Here is a 17460-nt window from a genome sequence, read left to right on the forward strand (position 1 = left end):
GACTGCAAACCTGGATAAAATATTACTGTACTAACTACCATAGGCATTTATAAGACAATGGTAAGTATGTGTGTATCTAAACACAAAAAAGGTAATGTGTTGCACTACAGGGCTATGATATCAGTAGGTGATGGGAATTTTTCAGATCCATTATAATCTTTTCTTTCTCTCTTTTCTCTTTCTTTTCTTTTTTCTTTTTTTTTTTTTTTTTGACAGAGTCTTGCTCTGTTGCCCAGGCTGGAGTGCAGTGGCATGATCTTGGCTCACTGCAACCTCCACCTCCTGGGTTCAAGCAATTCTCCTGTCTCAGCCTCCTGAGTATCTGGGACTACAGGCATGTGCCATCATGCCCGGCTAATTTTTGTATTTTTTTAGGAGACAGGGTTTCACCACGTTAGCCAGGCTGGTCTCAAACTCCTGACCTTAAGTGATCCATCCACCTGCCTCAGCCTCCCAAAGTTCTAGGATTACAGGTGTGAGCCACCATGCCCGGCCATTATAATCTTAGAGGAAAACCATCCTGTATGCAGTCCCACCTTGAGTGAAATGTCATTATGTAGCACATGACTATATAGAAGCTCTGAAGTACTTCTTTTTTTGAGACAGAGTCTCGCCCTGTCGCCCAGACTGGAGTGCAATGGCACGGTCTTGGCTCACTGCAACCTCTGCCTCCTAGGTTCAAGCAATTCTCCTGCCTTAGCCTCCCAAGTAGCTGGGATTACAGGCACACGCTACCATGCCTGGCTAATTTTTGTATTTTTAGTAGAGATAGGGTTTCACCATGTTGGCCAGGCTGATCTCAAACTCCTGACCTCAAGTGATCCACCTGGCTCAGCCACCCAAACTGCTGGGATTACAGGCATGAGCCACTACGCCTGGCCTGACGTCCATTTTTTAATTCCATCATGGAATACTCCCTTTTCTTCTACCCTTCTATTTAGCTAGTAATGAAATTATGTCATTCATTTAATGCTTTGAATGCCTATTATGTGTCAGTCCCCAATTGTCTACTTTGAGAAGGGGCTGGCTTAAAGAGCCAAGAAAAGTTCTGCCCTTCACTGCTGTTTCTTGGAGAATACTTAGTTTCTGTTTGGCACATGGTGCTCAGTAGATGTTGAATTGAATAAGACCTTTTTAACAGTATCCATTCATTTTCCCTCAGTTCCCCCACCCCCCCTTTTTTTTTTTTTTTTTTTTGTAGTTTTCTTCTATTTCTCTTCTTTTTCTTTGGTAGTTGTCCATTCTAGTCAATCAAGGCCCAGCTTAAGCCCTTTCTTCAGCCCTCCTCCAAACAATAAGTGTGTTTACAGTCTGGTTTATGGGACAGATACCTTCTTTTTTTTTTTTTTTTTTTGTTTTGTTTTTTGTTGAGACGGAGTCTCGCTCTGTCACCCAGGCTGGAGTGCAGTGGCTGGATCTCAGCTCACTGCAAGCTCCGCCTCTCGGGTTTACGCCATTCTCCTGCCTCAGCCTCCCAAGTAGCTGGGACTACAGGCGCCCACCACCTCGCCCGGCTAGTTTTTTGTATTTTTTTTTAGTAGAGACGGCGTTTCACTGTGTTAGCCAGGATAGTCTCGATCTCCTGACCTCATGATCCGCCCGTCTCAGCCTCCCAAAGTGCTGGGATTACAGGCTTGAGCCACTGCGCCCGGCCGGGACATATACCTTCTAATGTTAGTTTTCTACGTCCACGTCTGGCTGTCCTGTAAACTAAATATTTGAGACTGACTGAAAACTGTCATCCCAATGCCTTCCAGGGGCCCTACCTTTTATGCCCAGTAAATAGTCACTAGAAGTTTCCTGATATCTTTAAGCCTACATTGGATCATGTTTTTGTTTTTTGAGACAGCATCTCGCTCTTGTCACCCAGGCTGGAGTGCAGTGGTGCAGTCTCAGCTCACTGCAACCTCCACCTCTCAGGTTCAAGCGATTCTCCTGCCTCAGCCTCTGGAGCAGCTGGAATTACAGGCATGCACCACCACCACGCCTGGCTAATTTTTCTATTTTTAGTAGAGACAGGGTTTCACCATGTTGGCCAGGCTGGTCTCGAGCTCCTGACCTCAAGTGATCTGCCTGCTTCAGCCTCCCAAAGTGCTGGGATTACAGGCGTGAGCCATCATGCCCAGCCAAGGATCATGTATTGTTTTGTCTGTTGACTTGGTTGTTCTAGAGGGAAATTTAGGTATACATAGTATATAGTTCTGGGATTGTGGGAGGCTTTCATTTTGAACTTCATATTTTCAGAGGCAGTAGGAACTTCTGAAGTTTCTATAGTCATGTAAAAGATATTTTAAGTTAATCTGTTAGTGGTGTCTATGAGAATTTAACTGGAGGAAAAAAACTTAAATCAGAGCTTTCATAGTAATACATATATAAGGTGATTAATAGTAGAAAATGAGCAGACAGTTCGGGCGGGGTGGCTCATGCCTGTAAGCCCAGCACTTTGGAAGGCTGAGACAGGTGGGTCACCTGAGGTCAGGAGTTCGAGACCAGCCTGGCCAACATAGTGAAACCCTGTCTCTACTAAAAATATAAAAATTAGCTGGGTGTGGTGGAGCTTGCCTGTAATCCCAGCTACTGAGGAGGCTGAGGCACAAGAATTGCCTGAACCTGGGAGACGGAGGTTGCAGTGAGCTGAGATCGCACCATTGCACTCCAGCCTGGGCAACAAGAGCAAGAGCAAAACTCCATCTCAAACAAACAAAGAAACAAACAAAATATTATGAAAGAAGAACCAGATAAGCTAGTAATTCATTGGATGCAGAGAGAAAATGTATATATCGAGACTTTTTGACTTATAATGGGGTTATGTCCCAACAAACACTTGTGACTTGAAGATATCATTAAGTAAAAAATGCATTTGGGCCAGGTGCAGTGATTTACATCTGTAACCCCAGCACTTTGAGAGGCCAAGGTGGGAGGATTGCTTGAGGTCAGGAGTCCGAGACCAGCACCAGTCTGGGCAACATAGGAAGTTTCTACAAAAAAAAAAAAAAAAAGAAAAAGCTGGGCATGGTGGCACATGCCTGTAGTGCCAGCTACTCAGGAGGCTGAGGTAGGAGGATCACTTGAATCAGAGGAGGTTGAGGCTACAGTGAGCCATGATCACATTACTACACTCTAGCCCAGGTGACAGAGCAAGATCCTGTCTGGTGGGGAAAAAAAGCATTTGGCTGGGCACAGTAGCTCACACTTGTAATCCCAGCACTTTGGGAGGCAGAGGTGGAGGATTGTTTAAGGCCAGGAGTTCATGACCAGCCTGCGCAACGTAGTGAGACCCCATCTCTATTTTTAAAACATATTTTTATTTTATTTTTTTCTTTTTTGAGATGGAGTCTCACTCTGTTGCCCTGGCTGGAGTGCAGGGGCATGATTTTGGCTCACTGCAACCTCTGCCTCCTGGGTTCAAGCAGTTCTCCTGTCTCAGCCTCCCGAGTAGCTGGGACTACAGGCGCCTGCCACCACGCCCAGCTAAATTTTGTATTTTTAGTAGATTTTACCATATTGGTCAGTTTGGTCTCGAACTCCTGACCTCAGGTGATCCGTCTGCCTCGGCCTCCCAAAGTGTTGGGATTACACAGGTGAGCCACTGCGCCCGGCAAAAAATATTTTTAAAAAGATGCATGTAATACAGCTAACCACCAAACATCACAGCTTAGCCTAGCCTACCTTAATGTGCTCAGAACACTTACATTAGGCTACAGTTGGGCAGCATCATCTGGCAATACAGTACACTGTCAAAAATTAGTTGTTTACTCTCATGATTTCATGGCTGCCTGGAAGCTGCAGCTAGCTCACTGCCTCTGCCCAGCATCAAGAGAGACCATGATACAGCTTTCCACTGAATGCGTATAGCAACCATAGGTAAGTCAAGGACCAGCTGTATTTTCAAACTTCTGTCTGCTATTCAGAAGACCCTTCCCTTAATTCTCTGGGCAAAACAGGACTCAGTCAATGCCCAGCTAATATCTTACTTTGAAAAACCTTCACCAAACCTCTCACCCCACAGAATTCTGAAATCTTTTGTGTTCCTCAATGTTGATCATATACTTTGCATAGCCCTTATCACATTATTAACTTATATGCCCTAATTATGCCTTCATTAAGTGTAAGAATTTTAAACCTGGATGACTAGAACAGTGGTAATGACAAAAATAAGAAAATTCAAAGAATGGTTTATTTCTGAGGAAAAATTATTTGGTTTTTAGATTATTTAACAGTTGGAATGTTACATGCCTCCCTATATGATCCAGGGCTAAAGCTTGGTATATATTTTTTCCCTTGACTTTGCTTTAAAATCTCATGGGTCCTCAGATAATACATAATATATATCTATGTTTCACATGGACCAGCCCAGGCATCATAAAGCTTACAACAGCATACGGTCAGGAGAAACAATTGTAGTTTAGTTATTATAAAAATATGTTACATATTCAGATAGAACTGGGTTCCCATCTTGTTTCTGTTATTGTTTTACCTGGTAATGGTGTGACTTTTCTGAGTTTATTTTTTCATCAGTAAAATGAATATAATAAGGCCACTTCAAGATTTCTTAGGGGGTTGGGTGTTAAATGAGATTAAGTATCTAGCATGTGATTGGTGATTGTCATGTATATAAATATGTAAAGAATGTTTCACCTAAAAAAAAAAGAATGCTTCCTCTATCCTTCCCAAAAGTCATTTTTAAAAATTATTATTATTATTTTTTTTTGAGACAAAGTTTTGCTCTTTTCACACAGGCTGGAGTACAGTGGCAGCATCTCAGCTCACTGCAACCTCCACCTCCCAGGTTCAAGTGATTCTCCTGCCTCAGCCTCCCGAGTAGCTGGGATTACAGGCATGCACCACCACGCCCAGCTAATTTTTGTATTTTTAGTAGAGACAGGGTTTTACCATGTTGGCCAGGCTAGTCTAGAACTCCTGACCTCAGGTGATCTGCCCCCTCTTGGCCTCCCAAAGTGCTGGGATTACAGGCACGAGCCACCGTGTCCAGCCCCAAAAGTCAAATTTTTGACAGTATTTTTACCCCACCTTGTCAAATTGAAAAACAGTTTGTTCTTAATAAATGTCATAAACATGTTTATCTAAAACTTTTATTTAAATGTGTTGTTTTAACAAAAAATATTTTAAGGTAGGAAAATATGTCTTTACCTGCAAATTGAGGAGTTGCTTGCTTGTGTTTGAAAGAAAGATGGAAGCACTGATCACCATCTATGCTAAGTTTAGCACAGAAGTCTAAAGTAGAGCATAAACTTTTTGTGTCTTTCTTGGAGAATGCTGAATTCAGTTTTTTGCAACCACATACTATCAGATGATTCCAACCTTAGGTGGACTGGAGGAAGAAAAGTTTGCTAGTAGAGGTCACTAACTCAGCAGCGGTTTAGGCAGTGAGAGACTCATCCCACTCCTGTAGCATCGTGTGTCCCTATTATCCTGCACTCTCCCCTCTACTTCCAATGAGCTCACTCTCCATTAAAACTATAGGAGGAAAATGAATGTATATTTTTACTGGTAAAATATGTGTACAATCAATTTTCCTTTGTATTGCTTACCCTCTGACATCCTGAAACAAAGAGTTTTACAGTTAACCATGGGTTAATACTCAGAATAAAATGGCTTTGGGTAAATATTTGTTCCTTCCTGTATAGGACCTATAAATCCTAAATCATGGCTTTCACCCAGTTAAAGGATGAAAGCATACCGTTCCTTCTACAACTCCCCTAAGTTAATACCCCACTTTTCATTCACAATCCCTCAAAGACCTTTATTTTTTCTCCAAAGTATACTGACTGGCAGAGCCCCCTCTTCCCTGGGTGCACTCAAATTTCCTGTTGAGATGTCAAGGCCTATACTATGGAGGGTTATTACCGTTGATATCTACAGTGGTTGGTCGGAATAAAATACGTATAACTGCTTCTCTTTTGCTTTCTGTAAATATCTGTTCAAATTCTTGGAACTCTCTCCCAGCTCACTTCATGTAGCCTTTCAGCAGGGACTTGGTTCTTAATGCTTTCGCCACTTCCTTAGTAGTTGGCTAGAAGGCTTCTGTGGCAGCTTATTTTCACTGCCAATGGCAGGATTGCATCAAAAGGGCAGTAGACCATAATATTTAGGAATTCAGGCTCTAGTTTTGAGTCAGAGACCTGGGTTCACATGTCACTCCAGCTCCTTGGGCAAATTATTTAACTTCTCTAAGCTTTAGTTTCCTTATCTGCTGAGTGGAGGTATAGTATTCACCCTAAAGTTGGCTGTGAATATTAAATGATATTATGAATACAAAATGCATTATATATTGCCTTGGACATTGTAAACATTCAGTAAAGCTTACCTATTATAAGGATCAAAGAGTAAAGGAAGCTGGGAGAGGAAGGATGCTAAAAGACAATTTTTTTAAATAGATGGGGTCTTGCTGTGTTTCCCAGGATGGTCTCAAACTCCTGGCCTCAAGTGATCCTCTTGCCTCAGCATAATAAAAAATATGCCTGAAGATGTTGAAAAGGAAGAGACTATATACTGCAGTGCAAATTTGTTGAGTGATTACTATGGTCAAGAAATAGAACAATGACTGAGGCATAACCCCTACCTTCAAGAATCTTATGGTCTAGTTTCTCCCTTAGTAAAGCTTCAGTAGCCACTATTAATCTCTTTGTGGTAAAAACAAATAGGTAAAATTCTGAAATAATGCAGGTGTGTTAATTTCTCATGATAGAATTAGAAAGGACCATGAAAAATCTGTCCGCCCTGTCTTGAGATGGGTGAAAATCTGGAAGGCTTTGTAAGTAGAAAGGATCACTGATAGTAGTAGAATATTATTCTAGTGCTATTTCTAGACATTTCTAGAAAATAAATGTCAGATAATACTATATATAAAATAATTTGAACGAAATTATGGTGCAGTTGTATTTTTTCCAGCTAATAAGATTCTTTTCTAATTAATACACTATTGCTGAAAGCCACTTAAATCCCAACAAAATGAAATATATGAAGAAATTATGGTACTTATACCACATCAGAATTTAAAATCAGGTTTTGGGCTGGGTGCGGTAGCTCACGCCCGTAATCCCAGCATTTTAGGAGGCCGAGAAAGACAGATCACTTGAGGCCAGGAGTTCGAGACCAGCCTGGCCAACATGGTGAAACCCTTCACTACTAAAAACACAAAAACTATCTGGGCATGGTGGCACATGTCTATAATCCGAGATACTTAGGAGGCTGAGGCATGAGAATCAGCCAAATCCGGGAGGTGGAGGCTGCGGTGAGCAGAGATTGTCCCACTGCACTCCAGCCTGGGCAACAGAGTCAGACTCTGTTTCAAAAAAAAAAAAAAGAAACTGGTTTTGGAGGACTCAGTAATGACATAGGAAAATACTTTGTGATAAATGAAAAAAGCAAGCCTAGATATAGTATGGTTCTAATTTTGTTAGAAAAGTATACAGAAGGAAACCAATAGTTGGAAGGTGAGATTACAAGTAAATTTATTTTCTTCTTGAAACCCTTTTGAACAAAATAAACATTTCAAAAAAATGATTCAGGCTCTTAAAATACTGAGGCTTATGGTGCATTAGTTTTCAACTTAACATAGGTCACATTAAAAATCTGTTTAGTTGGGTCACCACAAAACAGATATGGACACAAGACAAAAAGTAACTGAAAGGGGAGAAAGTTTCAAGATTAATTTAACTCATATTGTTGAAGTATATAAATTATTATGTATCCCTGCCAGCAAGGACTGACTAGAGCTCAGTAAACAATATGCATAAATCTAATTCTGGCATATTACTAAATCATACCTTGAGAACTGGTATAAGCTTGAGAAGGATCATCTATTATGTCCATTGACAGTGAGTTGTATGATTCCTGAGAATGTTTTTCTGTCACCCCTGCTGTATGACTGGATAAAGATGATGATGAAGACAATCCCAGTCTAACATATCTTCTTTTTTTACCACAGAGTGAACAATCTACTGGTGTGGCACTAGGTCCCCGGGGCAGCTGAACTTCATCTCTGTTGTAGTTTCTGACAGCTCCACTGTGATGAACAGAGCGTTCTCTTTGCCAGATATAATGGGTTGGTGCAATGGCCATAACCTATAATGGAAAGCTTACTTTTAGAATTTTAGTAATATTTCAAAATTTACTAAAATTGAGTTCAAAAATTATAACTCAAGAACAACTGTCTCTAAAGTGAAGATAAAAATCCAAATTGCTGATTTATAAAACAAAACACTTCCAGATAAGGCTGGGAGGATCATCACTAAAAAGTGACTCATTGCTTGGACCTTTAAGACAATAATCGACAAAGTAAATTATTTTAAACAGGAAATAGGACTGAAGCAACCTTCCAGGTTATTGGGGGTATTTATTTTTCAATTCTGAATATTCTAAGTTTGGGAAAGATAATACAGTTACTCCAAAACAATATGTAATTCTTAACTTTGGAATGTATTGGGTTAAAAAACAATTAATTGGCCAGGCACGGTGGCTCACGCCTGTAATCCCAGCATTTTGGGAGGCCAAGGCAGGCAGATCATGAGGTCAGGCGATCAAGACCATCCTGGCTAACACGGTGAAACCCCATCTCTACTAAAAATACAAAAAAAAATTAGCCGGGCGTGGTTGCTAGTGCCTGTAGTCCCAGCTACTTGGGAGGCTGAGGCAGGAGAGTGGCATGAACCTGGGAGGTGGAGCTTGCAGTGGGCAGAGATCACCCCACTTCACTCTAGCCTGGGCGACAGAGCGAGACTCCATCTCAAAAAAAAAAAAAAAAAAAAAGAAAAAAAAAAAAGGAAAAATAAAATAGCAAAGATGGGAATGGGTGCGGTGGCTCACGCCTGTAATCCCAACACTTTAGAAGGCTGAGGCAGGTGGATTGCTTGAGCTGAGGAGTTCGAAACCCAGCCTGGGCAACAGTGTTCCTAAAATTTGATACTTGGCCCTCTGTTTTTCTGTGTATATACTCTCCCTCTCTGTGATCTCAAGAGGTAGTAAAGTATAGGTGTTAAAAGCACTGACTTTCAAAACCAACCCAGTCAGCTTCTCCTCTCCCTGTCAGGGAGGAGAATGGGGAGGAATGGGGAGGAGACAGATATAGGCATAAAAAATTTAAAAACAAAACAAAACAAAAAAAAAGCACTGACTCTGGAGTCAGACTGCCTTGGTTTGAATACTGGAGTGCTGCTTTAATTATTGTGTGTCCTTGGAGAAGTCACTTAACCTCTCTGTTCCTTAGTTTCTTATCTGGGATTACCTAGCTAGATCTAAGAATTGTGAGAGTTAATACATGGGCAATACTTAGAACAGTGCCTGGAAAGTTCTTTAAAAGTATATTACTTTCACCTTGAATCTCTTAAATACTCTAAGCATCATTTATATGTAATGACTTTTACCATACCTGTTGACCATTCATTTAATTACATCCAGTTACTGCCTTAAATTCATGTCTATATACCAAATTCCTTTATCTCCCCAAAGAATCCAGTTTGCTTCTGTAGCCTTCCTTATTTCCATTGTGGAACCCATTACTCTTCCTGTTATATAGATTTGAAACTGACAGTTCCCTCTCCCATGTACCCTATATCCAACTGGTCACTAGGTAATGATAATTATAATTTTTTAACTTTTCTAACATGTGTTTCATTTTCTTCAGCACTGCTATCAATTTTCGTCACACCCTTGTTTCCCGCTATAGCAAGTTTAGCAGTTTCCAATACATTCCCTATATTGGATCTCTTCTGCATACTGTCATTGGATTATTCTATCAAAACACACTACTTATCTCATTGCTTTCTAAATTCCTAATCTGGAATCAAGTAATAGATAGTGAAGAACTCAGCTATGATGATATTGTGGCATCTTGGCCAGAATATTAACTGGAATAGAGAAAAACTTCTTAATTAAATTGCTACCCTCCATGATGCATGAAAGGGGCTGGAAGTGTAGTCTAACTCTCTCATTAGATAGGCATCCTCCCTAATGTGTGAACCAGTTTAGAAATTAAGCCATCACCAATGTAATAAAATCCCACCTCAAAGGAGTTGTTGATAAGATCATCAGGTAAGAAGATAAAAATCAGAATAAACAAAGAAATAGTCCACTCTTTTCTGGAGAAGCCCTACATATATTTTCCAATTTAATCACACCTCATCTCTTTCCAAAAAAGAATGAGGCAGCTGACAAAAAAGGGGGAAAAATTTCATTGAATTTAGACCCAAAAGGGAAATTTCAACTAAAAGGGGAAAGCAGACATGCCAGTAATAAAATGTAATAGAGTCGATGTGGTCAAGGATAATACCTGGCTGTTAGCTTCTTTGCAGCCAAGATTAAAAAAATAAAAGAGACAAATTACAAAACTCATTATTTGAAAAGACAGCACTTGTTCTTTTTTATGTCAGTGGTGTATAATGCAAAGAGCACTAAGTTTAAGTACGTTGGGTCTGCTACTTATTAACTTCATGGCCATGGACAAATCACAATCTTACTAAGCCACAGTTTTTGCATCTGTGAAACGGAGAGAATACTGAGGCTATTTAATTCCCAAGACAAGATATAAATGCATTTTCTAAACTAACCAATATGAGAAGCTTATATGGAGGCTAGATGTCACAGAAAAAAGAGAACACTAGGAAGTCATTAGATGTTCTGGATCTGCCACTTCTGTGATTTTGAGTAAATCCCAGCCTCTTTGGTCCTCAGTTTCATTAGCTGTGAAATGGGGATGCCACCACCCTCACAGCTATTTGTGTGATAATTTCTGGGAAAAGTCATAATTTGTAAAGCACTATGCAAATGTAAAGTATTATTATTGTAAGCTAGTTTGTAGCTACTATCCTAACTTGAGGTTATTTTAGGATATGAGACTAAAGAAATGTTTCATTTGGCAGTATGCTAGGCTTTCAGTAACAAATGTATAGAATAGTTAAATTTTCAACAGTATGTCTTGCTACTTCAGGAATGGGAATGGGGTGAAATAATACTTCTTTACAATAAACTCCCAGGGCACTGAACTTGGTGTGTTATTGATAAAGTAGTTGTCCAGTGAACACTTAACAGAACAGGATAAAATCTACTAGGCAGTTACCTTTTCTATACTCCAACATGATTCAAATGTACCTTGTTGGAACAGCCAAAAAACAGCTTCTCTATCTGCCACTGGAGTAAGGGGCAGTGCAAAGTGAGCTCAGTGAATAATTATAGTTTATTGTTTCCCTATTTCATGGATAAGAAGGTATGAAACATAATTGGAAGTTCTATTCATTTGATCAGTCAACAAATATTTATTGACTACCCACTATGTGCCAGGCACTGTTCTAGGCTCTGGAGATAGGATAAGAACAAAATAAGGCTGGGTACTCACGCCTGTAATCCAGCACTTTGGGAGGCTGAGGCAGGTGGATCACTTGAGATCAGGAGTTTGAGACCAGCCTGGCCACCATGGTGAAAACCCTGTCTCTACTAAAAATACAAAATAGCTGGGCGTAGTGGTGCATGCCTGTAATCCCAGCTATAATCCTAGCTACTTGGGAGACTGAGGCAGGAGAATTGCTTGAACCCAGGAGGTGGAGGTTGCAGTGAGCCGAGATTGCGCCACTGCACTCCGGCCTGCGTGACAGAATGTAACTCTGTCTAAAAAACAAACAAACAAACAAACAAAACCAAAATAGGGTCAGGCACTGTGGCTCACGTCTGTAATCCCAGAACTTTGGGAGGCCAAGGTGGGAGGATTGCTTGAGCCCAAGAGTTCAAGGTTGCAGTGAGCTATGATTGCACACTGTAGCCTGCAGCCTGGGTAACAGAATGAGACCTTGTCTCAAAAACAAAAACAAAACAAAACAAACAAACAAAAGCAAAACAAAGATCCTGCTCTCTTGGAATCTGTATTTTAGTGGGAGGAAGTTTGTTAGCAAGATAAATAAGTAAAAAGGAGTCTGTTATATGATGGTTGAGTGCTATGAGGAAAATTGGAACTGAGAAAGGGAATACAGAGTAATAGTAGGAGGAACTACTTTTAATTTTAACAGCTTTGAAATGTAATTAAAATACCTTACAATTTACCCAATTGAAATGTACAATTCAATGATATTCAATATATTCAGAGTTGAGCAACCATAACCACACTCGATTTTGAAATATTTTCATCACTCTATAAATAAAGCAATCACACTCCATTTTCTCCTTTCTGTCGCCCATAGTAACTACTAATCTACTTTCTGTCTCTGAATTTGTCTATTCTGGACCTTTCATATAAATTGAATCATACAATATGTTGTCCTTTGTGACAGGCTTCTTTTATGTAGCATAATCTTTTCAAGGTTACCTGCATTGTAGTTTGTACCAGGTACTTCATTCTTTTTAATTGCCAAGTAATATTTCATTGTAGGGATATACCTTATTTTGTTTATCCATTCTATCAGCCGATGGACATTTATGTTGTTTCTACTTTGGCTATTATGAATAATGCTATGAACATTCATGTTAAAGTTTTTTATGTGGACATAGTTTTGTTTTTATCCTTTGGCATATATAGCTAGGACTAGACTTTCTGGGTCATATGGTAACTTTATGTTAGCCTTGTGAGGAATTGTCAGACTGTTATGCAAAGCAACTTCCCCATTTTACATTTCCATAAGAAATGTATGAGTGTTCCAGTATCTCCACATCCTCTCCAATACTTTTATTTTTGTTTATAGCCATCATAGTGGGTGTGAAGTAATATCTCATGGTGCTTTTGATTTGCAATTCCTGACAGCTAATGATGTTGAACATCTTTTCAAGTGTGTGTGTGTGTGTGTGTGTGTGTGTGTGTGTGTTAGCAATTTGCATACTTTGGAGAAATGTCTATTTGGATTCTTTGCCCATTTTTTAAATTGATTGTCTTTTTATTGTTAAGTTGTAAAGCTCTTTATATTTCTAGATACAAGACGCTTATCAAATAGATGACTTGCAAAAACATTTTTTTCATTTTGTAGGTCATCTCTTCACTTGGTATCCTTTGAAGGACAAAAGGTTTTAATTTTGATGATGTCTATTTTATATCTTCTTTTGTTACTTGTTACTTTTGGTATCATCTCTAAGAAACCTAATTCAAGGTCATGAAGACTTATCCCTATGTTTTCTTCTAAGAGTTTTGTGGTTTTAGGTTTTACATTTAGGTCTTTGATCCATTTTGAGTTAATTTTTATATATGGTATGAACCAGAGGTTCAGCTTCATTCTTTTGCATGTAGATATCCAGTCGTCCCAGCACCATTTGTTGAAAAGACTACACTTTCCCCATTGAATTTTCTTGGTACCCTTGTCAAAATTCAATTGAACATAATTGTGAGGGCACTTCTATTCCATGGAGGGAGATACTACTCTATATAAGGTGATAAGGAGAGGTCTCTCTGAGGTGACATTTAAGCAGAATCCTGAATGTAGTTAGGAAGTGAAGCATACTGATATCTGGGGAACAACATTCTAGGTTATGGGAATAGTAAGTGCAAAGACCATGAGATGGGAGTGTAACTGGTATCTTTGAGGTAAGGAGGCTGGTGTAGCTTGAATGGAAGAGCAAAGATTTGAGATGAAATCAAAGAGATAAGAGAGGAGGGCTGATAGACCATGTTGGACCATGACAGGGACTTTGTCTTTTACCCTATGTATGGCTGGAAGATACTGGAGGCTTTTGAATAGAGAAGTCATGATTTGACTTACCTAAAAAAAAAAAAAAAAAAAAATTACTCTGGCAGCTGTATGAAGAATAGATTATAGCTGCGTATGGTGGCTCACACCTGCAATCCCAGCACTTTGGGAGGCCAAGGTGGGAGGATTGCTTGGGCACAGGAGTTTGAGACCAGCCTGGGCAACATAGCGAGACCCCATCTCTACAAAAAATAAATTGGCTGGGCATGGTGGCACATGCCTGTAGTCTCAGCTACTTGGGAGGCTAAGGCAGGAGATCACTTGAGTCTAGGAGGTTAAGGCTGCAGTGAGCCATGATCACACCACTGCCTGGGTAACAGAGTAAGACCCTGTCTTTTTTTTTTAAAAAAAAAGGTGGGGGGTGGAGAGACTATTTGGAAACTTATGCCAGTAATTGAGGCAAGAGGTGACAATTTAAAAGTACACTATTAGTGGTGGAGGTGGTGAGAAATGGTAGGATACTGGATATTTTTTCAAGGTACAAATATAAGAAAAAGAAGGGTAAATGGAAATAATTGTTTTGGCCCGAGCAACTAAAATGATAGAGTTGCTACTTATGAATATGTGGAAGACTGCAGGAGGAGCAGATCTGGAGGTCTGTGTCAAGGAGTCAGGAGTTCAATTTTAGGCATGTTAAGTTTGAGGTATCAATTAGACAAAAAATATCAACAGGCGATTTGGTATGCAGATCTGGAATTGGAAGAAATTATTAGTTGTTAGTGTTAAAGCCTTGAGAGTGAATGGGGTCACCTAATAAGTTAATACCAATAGAAAGGAGAAGAGATCCTAAGTCAGCCCTGGGGCACTCTAATGAAGTTGGTGAGGTAAAAAGGAACTGGCAAAAGTGACTGAAAAAAACCTGGTATCCTCAAAACCAAGTGAAAACAGTGTTTCAGGAAGAAATGAGGGATAGTGTCAAATGCTGCTATATTGAGTAGATTGAGGACTACAAATTAACTTTGGGATTTGGCCATATAGAGATATTTGGTGGCCTGACAAGTTTCTACAGAATGAGGGAAAAAAGACTTTATATAACAGGTTCAAAGAGAATGGAAAGAACAGAAGTAGAGACAGAATACAAGCAATTCTTCAAGGAGTTTGGTTATAAGGAAGGCAAAGCAGAGAAATGTAGTGGTAGCTGGGGGATAAAGTTTTCGTTTTTATTTTTATTGATGGATATCTTAGAGCAATTCTATATTCTGATGGCAGTGATCCAATAAAATAAAAAATGTGAAATGCTGGAAAGGGGACAATTACTGGAATGTGATGTCCTTGAGAAAGCAAGAAAAAATGAGATCTAGTGCACAAGTAGAGGGAATGGACTGGGATAGGAGCAAAGATCATTCTTTCACAATAACAAAGGGAAGGCAGAATATAGGGGTAGGCATGTAGGTAGGATGGACGATAAGATGTGAGCATGTGGACAGTCTGTTCTGCTTCTGTTTTCTCAGTAAAAGAGAATAATGCGTGATTGTTGTAATTGAAGTGTGAGGACAGAGATGGGAGATATTAGAAGTGTACTAGATTTTTCACTTCATTACATTTACAGTTTATTGTTTAGACAATAGATAAGCAAATAAATAATTACAAATTTTATTCAGTGCTACAGAAAGAAACAAAGTATTGTGATAAGGATAACGGAATTAAATTCATTTAAATAAGGTGACCTTTTTGAAGAGGAAAAATAAGTTCCATTAATATTTTTTTAAATGTTGCTAAATTTTAAAATTATGAAAAAGCATTAGGAATAATATAACAAACATTCATATCCCTACTGCCTGTAATTAATAGATGTAATACTGCTATTATTGTTCAAGCCTTTTTTATTTTTATTTTTTGGGACAGGGTCTTGCTCTGTTGCTGAGGCTGGAGTGCAGTGGCATAATCATGGCTCACTGCAGCCTGAATCTCCTGGGCTCAGGTGATTCTCACACCACAGCCTCTCAAGTAGCTAGAACTACAGGTGTGCACCACCACACCTACCTAATTTTTTGTATTTTTTGTGGAGATGGTGTTTTGCCATGTTACCCAGGCTGGTCTTGAACTCCTGGACTCAAGCGATCCAGGCCACCTTAGCCTCCAAAAGTGCTGGGATTACAGATGTGAGCTACCATGCCTGGCTGCCATTTTTAAATTAAAAGAAATAATATAGTTTCTGGTAGATACTTACTAAGTGCTCACTAAGTCAATGTATATTAATGAATAAGTTAATTCTATCAAATTTTAAGATTTGCAAGTATATAAACTAGCCCACATTTATCATATTTTTCTGAACTAATACTACAGCTTACAGTGACCACTGCTTTCCATTTAATTTTCTACTCTAGAATTTTTCTGTAGTTTGAAATATTGACTTTATTAAAAATCAGAACATTTGGCCGGGCGTGGTGGCTCAAGCCTGTAATCCCAGCACTTTGGGAGGCCGAGACGGGCGGATCACGAGGTCAGGAGATCGAGACCATCCTGGCTAACACAGTGAAACCCCGTCTCTACTAAAAAATACAAAAAACTAGCCGGGCGAGGTGGCGGGCGCCTGTAGTTCCAGCTACTCGGGAGGCTGAGGCAGGAGAATGGCGTAAACCCGGGAGGCGGAGCTTGCAGTGAGCTGAGATCCAGCCACTGCACTCCAGCCTGGGCGACAGAGCGAGACTTCGTCTCAAAAAAAAAAAAAAAAATCAGAACATCTGATAAAATAACTTGATTATTAAATTTTTAGTGTCCTGCTGATTTATCCTAATAAGATTTAGCATCAAGGAAACAATATATTCTATGTGAAAAGAGTTATGATTTAAAAAAAATTTAAATTGTATACCATTTAATACACATGTTAAATAGTGTTTCAATTTTGGGAACCTGAAATTTCACATACTTTATTGAGCAGAAATTGTTATTCAACTCCAGTGTTATTCTAATCCTAAATAAGATATTTTGGTCTGTTCATATCACCCTTTTTCAATATATTGATGATCCTTTAGACAGAAGAAATATACTAAAATAAAAGCACTTACTATAAGCCGGGTGTGGTGGCTCACGCCTGTAATCCCAGCACTTTGGGAGGCTGAGGCGGGTGGATCACGAGGTCAGGAGATCGAGACCATCCTGGCTAACATGGTGAAACCCTGTCTCTACTAAAAATACAAAACATTAGCCGGGCATGGTGGCGGGTGCCTGTAGTCCCAGCTACTCGGGAGGCTGAGGCAGGAGAATGGTGTGAACCCGGGAGACGGAGGTTGCAGTGAGCTGAGATTGCAGCACTGCACTCCAGCCTGGGCGACAGAGCGAGACTCTGTCTCAAAAAAAAAAAAAAAAAAAGTACGTACTATAGAAGTAGGCTGCTCTGAAAAATAGAAATAACAATTTTTTGTTTGTTTGTTTTTGAGATGGAGTCTTGCTCTGTTGCCCAGGCTGGAGTACAGTGGACCATCTCGGCTTACCGCAACCTCCGCCTCCTGGGTTTAAGTGATTCTCCTGCCTCAGCCTCCCAAGTAGCTGGGATTACAGGCATCGGCCACCCCATTTGGCTAATTTTTGTATTTTTCTTTTTCTTTTTTGAGACGGAGTCTCACTCTGTCGCCCAGGCTGGAGTGCAGTGGTGCAATCTATGCTCACTGTAAGCTCCGCCTCCTGGGTTTACACCATTCTCCTGCCTCAGCCTCCCGAGTAGGTGGGACTACAGGTGTCCGCCACCACGCTCGGCTAATTTTTTTGCATTTTTAGTAGAGACGGGGTTTCACTATGTTAGTCAAGATGGTCTCAATCTCCTGACCTCGTTATCTGCCCG

The 17460-nt window shown here is 39.9% G+C and overlaps 2 protein-coding genes across 5 annotated transcripts in view; both read right to left on the bottom strand.

Moving 5' to 3' along the window:
- The window catches only part of WDR43 (WD repeat domain 43), a 254939-nt gene that overhangs the window by 100299 nt on the left and 137180 nt on the right, over positions 1-17460 (bottom strand). The window lies entirely within an intron of this gene.
- SPDYA (speedy/RINGO cell cycle regulator family member A) overlaps positions 1-17460 on the bottom strand; it is a 39151-nt gene that overhangs the window by 2652 nt on the left and 19039 nt on the right. For all 4 annotated transcript variants that reach the window (XM_050754022.1, XM_050754020.1, XM_050754019.1 and 1 more), the window contains one exon: positions 7791-8088. In XM_050754022.1, coding sequence (XP_050609979.1) covers positions 7791-8088 — 298 coding nt within the window. The remainder of the gene's footprint in view (positions 1-7790; positions 8089-17460) is intronic.

Source organism: Macaca thibetana, chromosome 13, assembly GCF_024542745.1.
Source record: "Macaca thibetana thibetana isolate TM-01 chromosome 13, ASM2454274v1, whole genome shotgun sequence".
In the NCBI taxonomy this organism is placed as follows: Eukaryota; Metazoa; Chordata; class Mammalia; order Primates; family Cercopithecidae; genus Macaca; species Macaca thibetana.